The 17740-nt window shown below is 36.1% G+C and overlaps 1 protein-coding gene across 3 annotated transcripts in view; it reads right to left on the bottom strand.

The window, feature by feature from the left end:
* Nucleotides 1-14797, bottom strand: part of LOC131164554 (serine/threonine-protein kinase TOR) — a 134696-nt gene extending 119899 nt beyond the window's left edge. For 2 of the 3 annotated variants that reach the window (XM_058121830.1, XM_058121829.1), the window contains exons 1-5: nt 14447-14791; nt 9279-9617; nt 9080-9154; nt 7574-7746; nt 574-672 (exon numbers count right to left, since the gene is read on the bottom strand). In XM_058121830.1, the coding sequence (XP_057977813.1) occupies nt 574-672; nt 7574-7746; nt 9080-9154; nt 9279-9617; nt 14447-14563 (803 nt within the window). In that variant the 5' untranslated portion in view covers nt 14564-14791. Of the gene's footprint in view, nt 1-573; nt 673-7573; nt 7747-9079; nt 9155-9278; nt 9618-14446 lie in introns of all 3 variants that reach the window. The other variant, XM_058121828.1, reaches the window with a different exon arrangement.
* Nucleotides 14798-17740: the final 2943 nt, after the last annotated feature.

Genomic DNA, 17740 nt, shown 5'->3' with positions numbered 1-17740 from the left:
TGGGATATTACCTACTCCTGTGGAGAAGATTAGAAAACAGAATGTTGCTACTCAAAATATTTTGGATGGTGTGGGGTTGTGGATGGATGATCCTGGAGGGATAGAAGTTTAGTTGCCTGGAGCTAAAAGAAAAGCTAAAAAGGCTCAGTGGGAATTAGCAAGCTTACAGAGCTCTACCAATTATGAGGGGAATGGATAAAAGAGGGCTATTGTTTTCAGCTTCTTAGCTTTTATTTTTTTTTTTTTTTTTTTTTTCATTTTCTTTTTGGCTCTTTTGATTTCTCTTATTTTTTCTGTTTTGAGGATTTATTGCTCTCTCTAGTTTGTAACTTTCTCCATTCTCTATCTTAACATATTTCTTTTGTGATCAAAAAAAAAAAAAAACACCATGAATCCAAAATAAGTCACATGATGCATCCAGAAGAAGTTGCACGCTCGTAACCATGCAGCCTAAACAATTCTAAGCAAAAGATCTCCCGATAGATCACAAAATACAGTGTGTATTTGAGCAACTAAATAAGCTGTAGAGCATAATTACGTCCTTGACAATGTGAATTTGATCATTAAACCAACCTTAAAAGCTCGCCAACAGCAAGTAGAGAGCCATGTATGCTATGGACAGGTGCATTTTTAACCAATCCATCTTGTGTAGCCTCAAACATACGATAATACCTGTCAAAACAAGTTGAATAGAACTCATGAGAAATTATTTAAGGAAACACTCGATTATAAAAAACATTTCAATGTCAAAAACATAGACAGATATGGTTGAACAAGATAATCCAAAGTAGTTCACTGAAAAAATAAAAGCTACGACAAGAAGATTATTGGTAAAAGGGCATCTCACTCGCACAAAAATAAGCAATAGATCCACTTATTCTGATGCCAGAATAGTACATATGAACAAGAGAACTTTGGAAAAAATAGATCACCAACATAAATCACCAAACTATCAGATTCACCAATTTTTAAGGCAGTGGGCAATTGAAAACATATGCAACGAGCCTTTGGGATGCCATGCAAATCTAACTACAATATTATTTTGGAGGGATATGGAAAAATATAAACAGAAAACAATGTAGAATACAAGGAGAACAAGATGTCCTCCAGAAAAACAGCAAAATGAAAGCTAAAATAATTACAACAGAGATGCCCTTCAATCCCTTCCCCGCCCCCCCAAAAAAAATAAAAAATAAAAAAGCCCTAAACAAATAAGCCCAAAAAGAGGCGAGAAACACAATTCTGCCCCATGACAATCAAGGGGAAGGTGTATGATCATTAAAAATTCTTGAATTCTTCTCGATCCAAATGATCCACAACCTAACAAAAACTGCAAATCTCCATAGGCTTTCCTTTTCCAGTTTCGCCAAAACCCCAATATCTCACTTGCAAGAAATCTCCCACAACATGAGGAGCCACCCAATCTTTAACCAAAGCAAGAGATGAGAACACCCCAAAGAAAGTTCGCCACCCAACAATGAAGGAAAAGAGGAGCGCTTGTGTTTCGTTGGACTCATGGAACATAGAGCACATATCAAGGCTAAGGGCCTTGTAGGGCCTTCTGCCCTGTAACAATTTAGGCCTATGGTGGACAGAATCCAAATGAATGTCCAGAACTTGCAAGACACCTTAACCTTTCAAATGATGTGGTCCAAAGAAAATGATTGGAAAAATGGTTGGTAGAGAGAATTGTTAAGAGATGAAGAAAAGGAATTTAGTGGTAAAGGGGTGAATCACCCTACCATATCTTAACTACAATTTCGAAATAGAGTAAACATGTTCTATAAATCAATCTATGTTCTTAAAAATATTAGATCAAGCAAGACTTATATCCCATAAAATGCAAGGAATACTATTCATCATTGAATTAGGATACCAAACTATAGATAAAACAAATCTTCATTAGAAATTTAGAACAACATTAAAATTGCAAATCATGTCTGATGCTTCCCGTATGATTTCTCAATTTTACAAAAAGATTCAAATAAATGAGCATAAAACAATTCACTTACATTGTTAGAAGAGAATAGCCTAGTCTAGTCACAATGAGGCTATTCTAGTCACTATGTGTTGTGAGGTTATCACTGTCTTCCATGTTCTTTTATTAATTATTAATATATAAGAGGGCTGACCTGGAGTTGTATGTAAGGCTCCAGGAAACTACCGCCATATTATTTCTCTCCTCTTCCCCTTATTTTCTTCTTCTCTTCTCCTTTTCTTCTCTTCCACTCTTCTCCAACTTTACCATATGGCATCAGAACACTGATCTCCTCTAAATCTGATCTCTCTGAGTTGATCAGTTGATCTTGGACACTCTTTCTTCTTAAATACTCAGTTTTTCTTCCTCTTTTAGGCAGAAAAAAAAAATATACATACATATATATATATATATATACTAAGGAAGAAGAAAATAAAATCATAATCTATGGGAGGACAACTAATCCTCAAGAGAAAAAAACAACAGCTAAAGAAAGAAATAAAACTAAGAAGAGGGGGAATTAACAGAACACGAATAAGAAAAACGCTTTTTAATCTACTGGCATCATTATTAACAGACAGTGTTTCTTCACCTTCTAGCACCACCATCCAGACAAACTACATTTCCTCCATAACCATATAACCATAACCCCATCTTACAAAAAGCTGTTGAGCTGCTAGATCCTTCCCATTGATTTCCTCCACAGGAATAGGCAAAATCCCATCCCTACACTGTTGCTCTTTTCCCAGAACATTTTACTCAAAATAGGAATTCCCTTCAGCCCTCATCGGATTGTTCAGTTGGTTTGATAGTCATTTAGGGACACTCTTTCTCTCCATTAGGCTGTGGAATGTTATTGTTGGTAGCTGTGTGTGCTTGTGGGAGTGGGTGGCTTTGATGCTGCATGTATTCATGATTGATTGTGTGCAATTTTGTATTAGTTTCTGGTTGGTTTCAGTTGGTGTTCGGTCTATTGTTCTTGTCTGCACTGGCTTCTAGTTGCTGCCAGCCATAATGCCTGTAGCTGCCACCAGCTTTTTCATTAAGGCACATGCAGTGCATTTTTGTCTGCCCTGTTCTGTGTAGTCAAGAGATTCCTCCTAGAACATTGTAAATTCAGTTATGTCATCATAGCTGCCTCTTCAAGTTCTGGACCATTTAAGGTCTGAAGTGTTGCTCTTTGATAGTGTGCTGCCTGATTCAGCATTGTCTCAGTTGTCCATTTCCAACACTGGTGTATCCTGATTGTAGTTATTGGGGGCGGTTCTGAGAGCTTCGACTCATTACTTAACATACATATCACAACCATCAAATTGATGGATCCTCTAACTACTTGCTATGACCTCAGGCATTGTGTGCATATATTAATAAAAAAGGGAAGTCCAAGTATCTACTGCATTCTCCTCCGTCTCCAAACTCCAAGGATAATAAAAATTGGATCAAAGAGAATGACATAGTGCTTGTGTGGTGTTCAAATAGCATAGAGCCATGAATTGCTGCAAATGTGACATTTCATTGAACAGCTGAGGCTGCATGAGATAATCTTCATGATAGCTTCTCACAAGTAAACCAAACTTGTATTTTTTACCTATGAGCAATTTTTATAATCCAACCAAGAAAGCAGGTCTATCACCGAGTATTATAGCACTATGAAGGGAGCACTGGAGGAACTTAATATCTTGCTGCCAAGTTTATCTTTAGGTTGAGTCCTAAGCTTCAACTCGTCCATGATACATTCTTGATGGTGAATCAATGAAACATATACTAGAATCCAACAGATCACCAAATGTGGCTTTTAGTCTTTTTCTCAAACTTCTTCCCATGATAGCTCAGCCATGGTCAGCCTACACGTAACCATGATAGTCGAAGTGTTGGAGGACGAGGCCAAGGTTTGGATAGCACTAGTGGCAAAGGTAGTGAATTGAAACGAGGAGTTCATCATTGTGATTCCTGTACCTGAAGAGATCATTGCAAGGACGATTATATTGCCTGTTCGGACATTAAATCACCATGGGAAACCTACTAGGGCCGATAAGTCTCTTACAGGTGATTCTAGTGTTGACACTTCAAGTGCACCTGGCCACTCCACTGGAGAGTTGAGTACATCATCTACCATGCCCCAAGAAGAGTACAACAATCTTATCTACATTGGTTATTGATTCTGATGCCTTGACAAGTAGTCCTAATTTATTCAGGTCCTTGAAACTCACTACTTTGCACTCTAAGATTACTGCTATTGATTGTTTTGGTATGTGTTGGTTACAACACTTTCTCATTGTGGCAGTATTATTTCATTCCTTCTATTTCCTTTTTCCTCTGTGTTATGTGAACCTAAAATTCCCTTTAACCTGTTATCAGTTAACTAACTAAATCTCACAACTATTTCAGGACATTTTTCCTTCTCATTGTGCTATTCAGGATCTCCAAGAAGAGAGGACTGGTGGAAAGCTTGAGAAGGATGAATTGTACTATTTAGAAGGGGGTGGTATATTGAGTTCTTGTAACACAGCTTCTTGAATTCCTACTCCTGGTGTTTCTCTAGATCGACAGAATGCTTGTTTCGATCAACCATCTCTTAAAAATTGTAACAATTTTTTCTACATTCAAGTCTGTTTCTTGATTGAGTGCTTTTCATGTCAATTAGAATATGACATCTTTTCTGTTTAGATTCAAGTCTTGTGATAAATTGATGTTTTCTCTTAATCATTCAGACATTTGAGTTCTTGTTCTACAGCTTCTTGAATTTCTACTCAAGGTATTTCTCTAGATCAACAGCATGCTCCTTTCAATTATCCATTTCTTCAAAAATTGTAACAATTTTTTTCTACCTTCAAGTCAATTTATATGTTAAAAGACAGGCCTCGATTTATTAATGTATCTACTAAATTTTACCAAGAAATAAAAACTCAGTTTGGCATTAGTACTCAAATTTTTCAATATGAGCATTTGAATTTGTTCAAAATGAGCTTCAATCTTTTAGCTCGGCCAAAGGGATTACTCATCAAACCTCATGTGGACATATCCACAGAAATATTGACTACCTAATTGGAAAAATAGAAATTTACTTGACATAGAACTGTCTCTACTTTCATTTGTTTGGGTTAAAAGAAAAAAGGTGTATTAGATAGAGGGTAGAAATTTTACAGCCTAGACAAGTGCACGAAATCCTTCAAAAAAAAATAAATAAAACATCAAAATAGAAGGAAAAAATAAAATTATAAGATAAAAAATGAAATAAAAACTAACAAGAATTAACCAAGAAAACCTCAATTTAAACCTTTTCCATCATAGTTCCTAGTTCTCTCCGGCTCCTTCTTCACCTTACCTTTACCACAATCAAACAGAACTTCTTTTCCTCCAGGATTAGATAGTCATAAACCCATCTTATCCATCAATTGTTGTGCTTCTAAATCTTTCCCAGGAATCTCCTCCACAGGGGTAAGCAGAACTCCATCCTTAGGCTGTTGTTTCTTATCCAAACCACCATCCACAAAAATAGGAATCCCTTCCAAACCTTCCATTGGCATACAGTAAATCCACAAGGAAATTAGAAGAGTCAGAATCATATCCATATTGTACCCAAATCTCATCCAAAGCAACCCCCATCACAATCAAACTCACTAAGGACTTCAATATCATTATCCAAGAGATACCCCATTTCTTCTCCTCCTTATCTTTGCTTCCCCTCTCGCTAGGTGAAGCCCTCAGAGCATTTGGATCTTCCAAAATACAAAATTTTCCTCCAGTATCTTTCCTTAAAAATTTTGGCACTATTCTACCAGAATACCCACTCTTCTCTTCAATTATTACCCTCATTTCCAAATCACCTCAACCCAACGAGCATAAACCTTTTGGCCCCTAAACTCATCACATTTGCATCCCATGCCAAAAGAACCATCATTTTTCCCTTGAATTTTGTAAACACCAGCTTCTAGGTCCTTTGTGATACCCTCCTCATCAACAGCCAACACTCAAGACTCAGTTGTATTTCTCTCCTTGGTGCAAGTTTGCCTTTACTCCAGTCTTGACCTTAGTGGATTTTTGTCCTTCAAACTTAGCTGGAGCTGCTGGACTGGAATCTCTTTCCAGTGAAAAGGAGGTAGCTTCCCACACTTTTTCTCCAGTTGTGAACTAGCCAAGCAGAAGAGAGGAGCTGGGCTTGCTTTAGAGAAGGAGATCAGTCCATAGGCTGCCCATTTAAAAAATTACCTAACATTTGGGCCAGCTTGCTATCTGGTACAACTTGCTCAGCCTCGGATATAAAATGGGCTTGCTGCAGATAAAATTTTTAAAAAGAGAGAGTTCATCACGAGAGAGTTCTATGAAAAAATACGTCAAGGTCCCAAGAAAATTTTCAACACCTAGGCTAAGACCCCAAGCTCTGATTTTCATTTTGCGAATGCTCCACACTCAAGATTCATTTCAAAAAAAAACATTTTACCAGGTAAACAAGCTTGAAAACAACTCAACTCAACGTAGCCTTAAAAATCAACTACTTGAAAATTAGCTGAAAAATCTCTTTATTTTTCTATGGAAGAAATTTATCAAGATGCTAAAAATTTCACTTTGTGCCATTCAACTCTACCCACTCTATTGTGATGGGGGATGAGCGACACCCTGTCATGTAGCTCAGGCCTAGCGAGCCTTCCAGTAAACCAAAAAATAATAATAACAAAGAATAGATTTGATGATAATTTTCTCTTATCAGTTAAGCATTTGATCAATTATATTTTCACTGATCAAAAAAAAAATTATCTTATCCAGTGGGTATTCAACAATCATGCAACACACAGAGATCTACTTATTATAAATGTTAAAAAAATAGGAAAAATGGAACACAGAAATAAAATCCACAATTTATTTTAAATAAATAGAAAAGAAATGCATTGGCTAAAAGATTCTATCACAATAGAATTTAATCCCATGAAAAATAGGCAGAACAACGTGGCTATCCCCTTTATACAAGAATATACTATGTGACATCGTGACCAAGACAAAGACAACAAAAAGAAAGCCTTACATCTATATGATAGTCCTCAACTCTGCAGATCAGCAAAGATCATACATGTAATTTAGTCCCATTAAAAATAGGCTAAAAGACAGTGGCTAGCCCCTTTATGCACCAAAATATACAATGTGACCCAAACAATGACAATAAAATGAAATCCTTACATCTTTGTTAGAAAGTCAATTTATTAAAACATATGATAGTCTTCAACTCTGAAGACTAGCAATGATCATATGCAGAAGCAGCAGCAGCAGCAACAACAGCAAATGTCTTAAATCTTTGTTATGAAAGTTTATTTACATATTTAAAAAAATATGCTAGTTTTCAATTCTGAAGACGAGAAGATCATAAACAGAAAAATGGAGTCATAGCCACACTGAGACACTTGTCACAGAGCAGAATGTTAAAGACAATACATAACATGTAGTCTGCTCCAGTTATTATAATACAATTATGAAAAATAGCAAGTACAAATCTCAACATAGAACTAATAGCATATTTGATGCCAGATATGTTTCAATACAAACTCTTAACTGTCAAATGTCACCGATTATTAAACAATTCCAAGGTTAATCAAATAGACTGACCATTGCACCCGCCAACGCGTCTCACGCTTCTCAATAACACGAAGGCAAGCACGCAGTGCTTCCACAGCCCGCTCTCGAACATCCAAATTTGGATCCCTCAATGCAACCCAGATAACATCAACAAATTCAGGGACATGCACATTGAAAACAGTTGATGCATTTTCTGCCATTTCCTACCAAGAGGGAAACAAGGAGCACACATACTAAGTTTTAAATCAAGAATTTGACTGTGACAAAATAAATTTATGTATCACAAGATGAGACAGATTTCTAATTTCACAATTACAAAGTCTTTCCCCGCCAGAATAAGTACTGAACTGCTATTGTATAAGAGAAACAATTGATTAATCAACAAGTTCACGACTTGCACAATAAACCAAAAGATTAAATTAATATGCTTGAAATTTTATAGAAAGAGGCAACAAAACTACAAAGTGTTCTGCATCAAGTTATAAAGGAAGCACTGGATACAAAGCTCAAAAGGTCATATTACAGCCGGAATAACAACTGACTAAAACAAAATGAGTGGGGGCATTTGATAAAGTTAAATATGCTTGAAATTTTATAGAAAGAGACAACAAAACTCCAAAGTGTTCTACATCAAGTTATAAAGGAAGCACTGGATATAAAGCTCAAAAGGTCATATTACAGCCAGAATAACAACTGACTAAAACAAAATGAGTGGGGGCATTTGATAAAATTAAGTATTAACTGTTAAATGCTGGATCCAGTTCTGAATCTATGAACCAGAATTAGAACAAAAATGAGCCAATGATCACCGAATAGTTTAGGTCATTTAGTAAAGAACAGAATATGGATGTTTTTTTTTACTACTTTAATCCCTTAGAATTTTTCATGAAGAATGTTTTTGAAAAAAGAAAAAAAATATAAAAACAGAAAATGATTCAATTTATAAATATAAAATAGCTGTACATAAGTTTTCATGTACAATTTAATATTAAACCAAAATTAAAATTGCTAGAAAAATTAAACTGAAAAATAAAATTGCTAGAAAAATTGCACAAAATTATGTAAAATGACAAAATGAAAGATCGGGCTGAACTGGATCAAGCCTGAGAAGCTGAACTAGAATTAGTTGGGTGTTTGGATCTGTTGCAGAGTTGGCAGAGGTGGTTCACTCTTTGCAGTCAGGGAGAGGCCTCACCTGGTTGTGTCATTGAGAGAAACCTAGAGAGAGATGAATGAAGAAGAATGGTGAGGAGAGAGGTTCGCACTGTCTCATAAAGGAATTAAGAATCATTCTTGATGCTGATCAGACAAGAGGCTGTAAGAAGGGTTTCAGATGTCCAGCCAAACACAACCTGTCCCTTAATTGAAAGTCCATTCACTGAACCAGCTCTATTTAGAGATCATTCAGTGCAAACAATCACCCTAATATTTTCAAAACTTTCATTTAATTAATATTTCATTATGGCAATCAGTATTATCCAGTTTAAGCAGCAAAGAAACTAAGGTTGTGGGTGAGAAGAAAATTGTTGCACTTACTTTCAAGATTAGGACAGCAGCCAAACGACGATACTCAACTCTATCTCCACGAAGCCAACTTAGTGCATTTTTAATCTACAAAAAAAACAAATAAATAAAAAGGAGTAATCAGAACTCCGCTGCCTGAGTACAACACAAAATTAATCAGACCACTGTTTCCAGACTACTACACAACCTATAGAGGGGAAACATAACAGACCTGGTGCTCCACTTCGTCTGCAGTCATTGCACCACCAGCCCGAGCAATATGGCCAAGAACTCTACTAGCAAGGATTAAAATTTCACGATTACGCCTTGCCTCAAATACAGTACGCATGTAGTTAGAGAATCTTGAAACCTTGGATGCACTCTCGCCAAGTGCAACATCTATCAGCTCATCAATGGCCCTTAATGCTCCCAAATTATCAGCAATGCTACTACTCCCTAAAAGAGCAAAAATACGATCATACAACTGGTCCATATAACGGGAAAAAGCTTCTCCACTAAGATCACGAGCTTCTTCCTCCAGATGTTTCTTCAGCGCTAATGCAGCCCCATCCTGTGCACAACAAAATACAATACCAGAAGAACCATCATACAGATCAAAAATCAACCAAGGTACATCTAAAATATTTAATAAAAGAAGCAACTCCAAAAAAGAAAAACAAAATAAACAAAATAAAGAAAAAAAAAAACAAATAACAAACAATAAAACACTTAACAATATAATCTAAGAGTTCAATTCCCAGAAGGAACTTCTCCAAAGCATTTGAAGCATTGAAATATCAGAACACTGCCCGCACTGACATAGTGTTCACTGAGATGGGCAAATGTTATTTAGGGGATAGCAAGGTTGACAGCTTGAAAAAATTTCCCAACAATTCCATGGACATGATGAGGACAACAGAGGCTACATATGGGTTTATTAGGCGTATTGGAGGTTTTTCTCATAAAAAAGAATTTTATTGAAGAGAAGAGAAAAATAAACAACAATAAAAAAGGTGAATACGGATATTCTCCTAATCACCCAAAAAAAATATAGGTACAATAAATTACTTCAATCCCACTGAACATCTAAAATTTCCAGCATCCCTATGTCCCAAAAGCCCTAAACAAAGTAGGTAGAAAACCATTCAAAGAATATGGGCAAACCCAATGCTCTCCAAACAGCCCAAAACCACAATCCACGCATTCATGCAAAGGACTGGTCTGAAGGAATGATCGTCTGTCTTTGGGCAGAGTGGGGTGGGGTGAAGGGAGATTCTTGCATGCAAAGCACTCAAGAACAGTGTATAATTTCGGAGCTAGGGCTAAACAGCATCAGCATGGAAAAGGCCAAGTGGAGAAACAGGGAGTGGATGCTAATTGGTCCTTCGACTTTTCCCACGAACCAAGGAGATGTGACACGAGTCCTGATTACAGATCTGCGCCTGTTCAAGCTTGAGTCCTGTGGAGGACATGTTTCTCACTAGATTTTGGGGTTTTGGCAGAAGGAAGGTGTTAGGATATCATGACATTGTGCTTTAATGGCCATGGTGGGGAAATTTGGTAAGAGAGGAGTTCGAAAATCTTTCAGGAGAAAACTCTTCCCACTCATTTGCTTTGCAATAAGGTGGTTTTCTAGGCCTCTTTGGGCATCAAAAACATGCACTGTGATAAATCAAGGATCAAACCTAAATATTCAAATCTTCAATTTCTCAAAATTTAAGCCGACTATGATATGATTACAACCATATAAATAGAGAACTCCCTAAGAATCATCCTTCAAAATTAAAAGAGATGTTCTTTCCTAAAATAAATGACTAAAAATAAAATAAATCAAAATTAAAATCTCATTAATTTATCGAAGGAAAATACAGCTTTTTGACTGGACCACCTCTCTTTGACTCCCTCCATCATTCTCTCTCACCACATAAGAGTCCATCCTTAAATGCTAATAAATAGGAAGTCAGCTTGGTGAGAGGGAACAACCCAACCAAACACCCATCGTGGGCCTCAGCATATGGACAAAGATTAAAACACAACTTGAATCAAGATGAACCAACCTTGACAGTTGTAGCATTACTGCACCCATCGTATATTATCCAAATATTGTACACTAAAGCTATTAAGATCGCCCTAACAATACGTCACATGCATGCAAGTCATGAGAACATGTGGTGGAGCACAGTTAGCTTCAGAAATAGTCGTGGTTGCCCATTATATCACCCATCCCTCTCACTACTACGAAGCATTAGCAACTCATATAAATGGTGTCTCTCTACTCGGGCTTCTCATCTAACACATTCAATGATTCAAATGCTTCTTTTTTAAGGCACTACCAATAGAAGCGACCATTCTCACTGCACTTGTAACACTCCAACAAGGCTAATCAGGCTTATTTGGCTCAAATGCTTTACGAGGAACTAAAGAGGTCACTTGTTTGGGCAAAACAAAATCAGCCAACTTCTTCAAATTGTATTTCGTATGAACAACATCCCTTTCCACAACCTTTGCATAAGTTGTAGCATGCTCAATAGATTCAAAATGTTGACTATTGAGTATCATTTGGATCCCATATCTACATATTATATTTCATCCCCACTAAAATATTTGACAAGGTGCTGCTACTTGCTTTCCTCAAACTAGCACCTCAAAAAGGAGTTTATGAAACACTTGTCCATAAGTCTCAACATCCTTCCCAGGCAAAGGAGGGAAAAGGATAAAAGGCAATCTAACTAGACCACTCAAGATAGTTAACAAACATGACTTTGTGGATCATGACTTCCTTCATTTGATTGCAACTTGTTATATTTCCCTCCAAGTGGTTCCTACACTAGGACTCAATATTCCACCATAGTTACTACAGAACGCTCACACCCTACATATTAGTACAAACTTTCCAAAACATGGTACATTTTTGTTTCAAAACACTAAATCTAATGATCTAAAGTTTTAATTCAATATTTTGTTCATTATTAAAAGTGGAGATGGAGAATTTTTATTATTTATGTGGAGAATTTTTGCATTATAATACCATTTTCAGTCATTATTAATCTATTAAACAAAAGAAAAGATATTTTTAGATTTTGAAACACCTATACATCCTTCCCAAAATGTACAAATAGCATAGCATATTTTTCACCAAAATATATATATGGTATACCCCTAGCATTCCACTTTTTTTAACATGTGTCGTACCGCAATCCCATTCCTATTACATGAACCAGAACATTCCACGTTCTAGAAAACATTGACTTCCACTAACATGTACATGCATAACCTCTAACACAAGTGCCAGCTCACTCCTCTATACCTAAAAATATTTTCCAATTGACTTAACAAATCATGCAAATCATGACGTTTTACCTTTGAAATTCACCTAAATTTAATTTAATACCATAGTCGAATCAAGAAAGATGCTAGAAGTTACATGGACAGATCTCTTGTGTTCACTTAGTTGTGACTAACTGACTGAGGTAAAGTCAAAAGTCGCATTTGCATTCGTAACACCCTTCTCCATTACTGATGTATCTTGCCAGGCAATAACATTGTTGTTGAGGTCTATGATGGCAGTCAATGATGATGCATGCGGAAAGTGATTAGGAAAGGGACAACCAACTCAGTTATCAAGTTTCCTACAGCAAGATACAACCGATAGAGAATCACCAACCTCCACATGTGTCTTGTAGACTACGAGTTATGACAGCCAGTAGAAAATCATTCTTCCAACTCTGTTTTTCAGATGCCCTACTGTCTAGGACATGGACTCCTTCCCTATTGGATCCATGGGGCTAGCTTCTTGTTCCTAGAGTCACTAGGAATGGGCTTGGCAAGGTTAAGAATTATATTCTTTCCTTTGTGCCTAGATACATAGGTATTTCCCTACAATGACTCAGTTACATTCAAATCATATTACAAACACCCCAACAAACCAAAAGCCGCATCCATAGCTAACATCTCACAAATGAACTAATCCCCATAATGTCATGGTGGGCATGAATACCAATAAAGTGGTCCTATTAACCCAAACTCCTCTGAAGGGCTAGGGGTGTGGCTCTACTTTAAGGTTCAACCTAACCAATGTAGTCTTAGACACAATATGTATGATACTAACCCATCAATGACTAACTTACAAGGCCTATCACCACATCCAGTGAAAGTCTTGAAAATAGTAGTTCTCTTTCAGCCATAATTATCACAATAGTGGAACAAAACACATGTCACAACACTAACATGAATGCCATCTATATGAAAGTCATCAATTATCTTCTACTCATCTCCAACATACTAAATAGAATCTACATTCTCCTATGGGTCAACTTGCTCACACTTTAAAAGCAACGCTAGTTGGGGGCATTGAGTAGTTGTATGACCTCCAGCATCACAATTTAACACTTAAGAAACTACTAGGATAAAGATCACCAAAACATGCACTCGGATATTATTGACTAGTGTTGAGCTATAGGTCCGACTGGTAAATCTCTTTAGAAGCTAGGAAAAAGCCCTAGATCATGAAACAAGCCTTGACTATGAAAATTCTAGTTTGCCATGACTCACTCACCTAAATGGATGTCCTATAGACAGTATCTCTTAAGTATTTTTCCAATAGCAAGGGCCTTTCATAGACACCCTAAACAATCTCACAAGAATACAACTCAACCTTTCTCCTAATTTCCTCTTTTAATATTGTTGAAAAAACTAGTAACTATGAAACATGTAGAACAAAAAATAAAGAAGAAGAAATGAGAGAGTAGGAGAGAAGAAATAAAAGGAAGAAGGGAAAGAGTTGTTCGAAAAAAGAACTACTAATAAGAGAAGAAAACACATATTTCTTAACAAAAAATTGACAATCAACTGCAACATACAACTGTGAAAGCATTTATACCCAACAGTTGATTAGAAAAACAAAATGCAAATTAACCCCAACATAACAGAAAATTTTACAACAAGGTCTAAATCCATGCATCCCAATCCCCTGTCACTGACTTTTAAAGGCTCCACCAAAAAAGCTAAAGCTAGTTTTTAGAAGTTCAAGAAGTCAAGCGCTAAGAACTTGATTTTTTCTTTTAAAAAGGAAAAACTTCCTCAACAATAGCGGCCAAGTACGTGCAAAATCTGCATATCAAACTATATGAGCGTTCATATTTGCACTACAAATGCACATGAAATTCATAGAATGTATACTTCGCTCAGGCCCACACATTGTCATGCACCTTAAGCCTACACTCCAAAAAAGAACTTGAATGAATGTTGCATCTCGCAATGACACTGAAATTAAAAAAAAAAATACAAATTTCGTCTTTCTATAAGCCAACTATATCATACTGCCAAATATAATCACCAAAAATGGACCTCTGAATAGTCTCAAAGATTTGAGAGAGAGAGAGCGAGAGAAGGAGACTGGACCTTGGGGTTCTCAGTGGTGCAGAGATCGACAAGAATCCGGTTGAGTGTATCGAGGCTGCTGCCACCGCCGGCGGTCGCTGGGCCGCAGAAGCGGATGGACTGCCCGGTGGAACCCATGTGCCTTCAAAGCCCTATCTCAAGGACCAAGACATGGGAAAACTGGAACTGTGAGCAGCATGAGCCCACGGAGGCTCTGACGTTCTACGGTTCGATCTTCTTCGAGTAGAAGGTCGGACACACCATCTCTCTCTCTCTCTCTCTCTTGTATGTGCTTCTGCGCGTGTCTCCGTGACAAACTCAGGTACCGGGGCTTAAAAGTTCGGGCAAAGGGTTTTTTTCACCATCACGAATAATATGTTGGACGAAAAATTTTATACAGAACATGAACTTTTTATCGTTTATTCGAAAGTTTTATTATTTTTTAAAGATTAAAATGATAAGCTAATTTTTGTATTTTATTTTATACCTTAATAATTATAAATTGAAAGATAGAAATTAAAAGAAGATTCTTCTACTTCATGGATTATTTGATTCATTTAGCAACATAATATTATTAGTTATAAAAAATATATATGATTTTAAATTATTTCATATTAATTATGTACTTGAAGTTATAATTATTTCATAAATAATTTTTTAAAATTTTTTAAGGTTTTGGCTCCTAATAAATGATAGTGATGAAATGTGTAATGCTAATTCAACAATACTTTATATATATAAGAAAAATTTACTAATATTTTTAGAGTTAATTAGGATGGTAAAAATAATTATCAAAAATTAGTAAATATAAATTTTTAAATGTATTGATTAAAATATAAAGATTAAAATAAATTTTAGCTAATGGCGAAAATTGCTCGGGATCCACACCGATTTTTTCTCTATTGTAAGGAGAGTAGCCATAGTTCCTACTAGTTTGGTCAACGCCTGACCTCGTCGAGGTCTTGTTGTCGATTTAATCCTTGTTGAGACACCAAACATTAGAACAACATATCCTTGCCCTATAGTTGTGCAATCCTCCATGGGGTGTTGGAACTCGCTCTGCACCACTAAAGTTATCTGCAAGGGTTTTGCGTGTCGTTGGTTGAACCAACCACCATCGCCGAAAATGTCAATTAACTTTCATAAATGTTGATTGTCCCAATCAAAGATACTTCATCCAATCAATTAAAACCCTAGTTGTTAATTAGGGATTTTCAAACCTTCCAGAATTGACTCATTCAAAACATTAAAACCTTGATTGTTAAGGATTTTCAAATTTTCAAGAGTTGACTCAATCAAAGCATTAAAATCCTTATTATCAATTATAGATTTTCAAATCTTCAAGAATTAACTCAATCAAAGCATTAAAATCCTGATTGTCAATTAGAGATTTTCAAATCTTCAATAGTTGGCTCAATTGAAGCATTTTCAAATCTTCAATTAGAAGGTTGACTTCCAATCAATCATTGAAACCCTAATTGACAATTAGAAAATTTTCAAATTTCCAATTAAAGGGTTGACCCCAATCAAACATTAAAACCCTAATTGTTAATTAGAGATTTTCAAATCTTCAAGTCGAGGGTTGACTCCTATGAGACATTAAAATCCTGATTGTCAATTAGAGATTTTCAAATTTTCAATTAAAGAGTTGACTTGATCACACCATTAAAACACTAATTATCAATCAAAACATTTTCAAACCTTCATGTTCAAAGGAAAGATCCATATTTGATTTTACCTGTGACAATCAATCAAAACTATTTTTTTTCTTTTACTTCATATTTTTCTTTCAAAATTTTGAGTTATCATAGTCCAAATTCCCCTTTTCCAATAAGAGATTGTCTAGGTTTCAATCCTATTGTTTGGACTTTTGGATATTAATGTTTCATTGAATAATCTGAAAGGGGAACCTTCGGTCATTTCCTTTTCTTTACTTAGTTAGAACACACACACACACACACGACGATGACCATTCTTACGGTAACCATTCTTAAGATGGGTGTTGGTAGGCTACTGGTTAAGTAATCCCACTTATAATGGTTAGTCTGCCACCTTCACTATGCAAAAATGTACTCCTGAACCCTTATTCTCTACATGGTAGACCTCATAGGATTTTTTTCTTCATTTTCCCTAAACAAAAATAATAATGATAATAAAGGTGGTGACTCTGCATTTTCAATATTTTTATCTTCTTAGAGTTTATTCATTCCTGCTTGTTTAACCTTCTTGTTTAGGGGAATTGTCATGCAAACAAATCCCATCTGTCGGCACGCCCCCATATCAGAATCTGGTGTGGGTAGTAGTGCATTCCAAGGATAACAAGTTATAGATGTATTCCATGAAAGTCTTGCAAGATCAACATTGAAATGGTTCACATATATTTTTTATTTTTTTTAAAAGGTAGTGTACAAAAATGGAATGATTTAGCTAACTAGTTCCTTAATCAATACAAGTTCGATGAAGACACTGATACTAATTATATAGACTTACAAAACATGAAGAAGAGAGGGTCTGAATCATTCAAGGAGTTTGCACTACACTGGAGAGGGATGGCTACTTAGGTTAATCCTCCGTTATCAGGCGAGGAGATTGTGAATATCTTTGTGGGAACTCTTGAAGGGATATAATATGAAAAGCTATTGGCACATAGCATAGATATTGTTGCAAATATTGTGCAAATTGGTAAAAAAAAATTCACTAAGGATTAAAATCTAGGAAGATGGTAAACTATATGTTGCTAAGATCACAAAAGCTACAAAAGGTAATATTTGAAAATGAATCGAGGAAGTCAATGTAGCCAATCATGGTAACAATGGAGTGGCAAAAAATGTATGGCAACCAATTTATACCTAACCCATCATCCATCTCCAATAACTATATGCTTCTCAACCATATGTTCCCCTTATACAAGTAATGACACCTAAGCCTACCATCCAAATGGCAACTCCAACAACCCAACAATTTGTTACCTATAAGAGAATACATATTAATCCAACACTTGTTGCACCAAACCTGAACCTAACATGTAATAACTTAGAGAATTAAACAAGGCCTCGTCGACGAGAATACATGAGGGTCTCATCAACGAGGACACGTCTCGTCAACGAGAAGGTACTGAGAGGGGGGTTTCGGCAATCTCAAATTCGTCGACGAGGGGTACAGGTTCGTCGACGAACTTTCTTCAGTAACTCGTCGAAGAGATGACATGTCTCGTCGACAAATTCAGGACTATAAATAGCTAAAACTCGAGTTTTCCAACAGATGTTGGCACAGGAATTCTTTTTCTCTCTCTCTCTAAACATCCCTCTCCCCTTC

This window comes from Malania oleifera, chromosome 9 (genome assembly GCF_029873635.1).
Source record: "Malania oleifera isolate guangnan ecotype guangnan chromosome 9, ASM2987363v1, whole genome shotgun sequence".
NCBI lineage: Eukaryota > Viridiplantae > Streptophyta > Magnoliopsida > Santalales > Ximeniaceae > Malania > Malania oleifera.
This window is presented reverse-complemented; position numbering and strand designations above follow the sequence as displayed.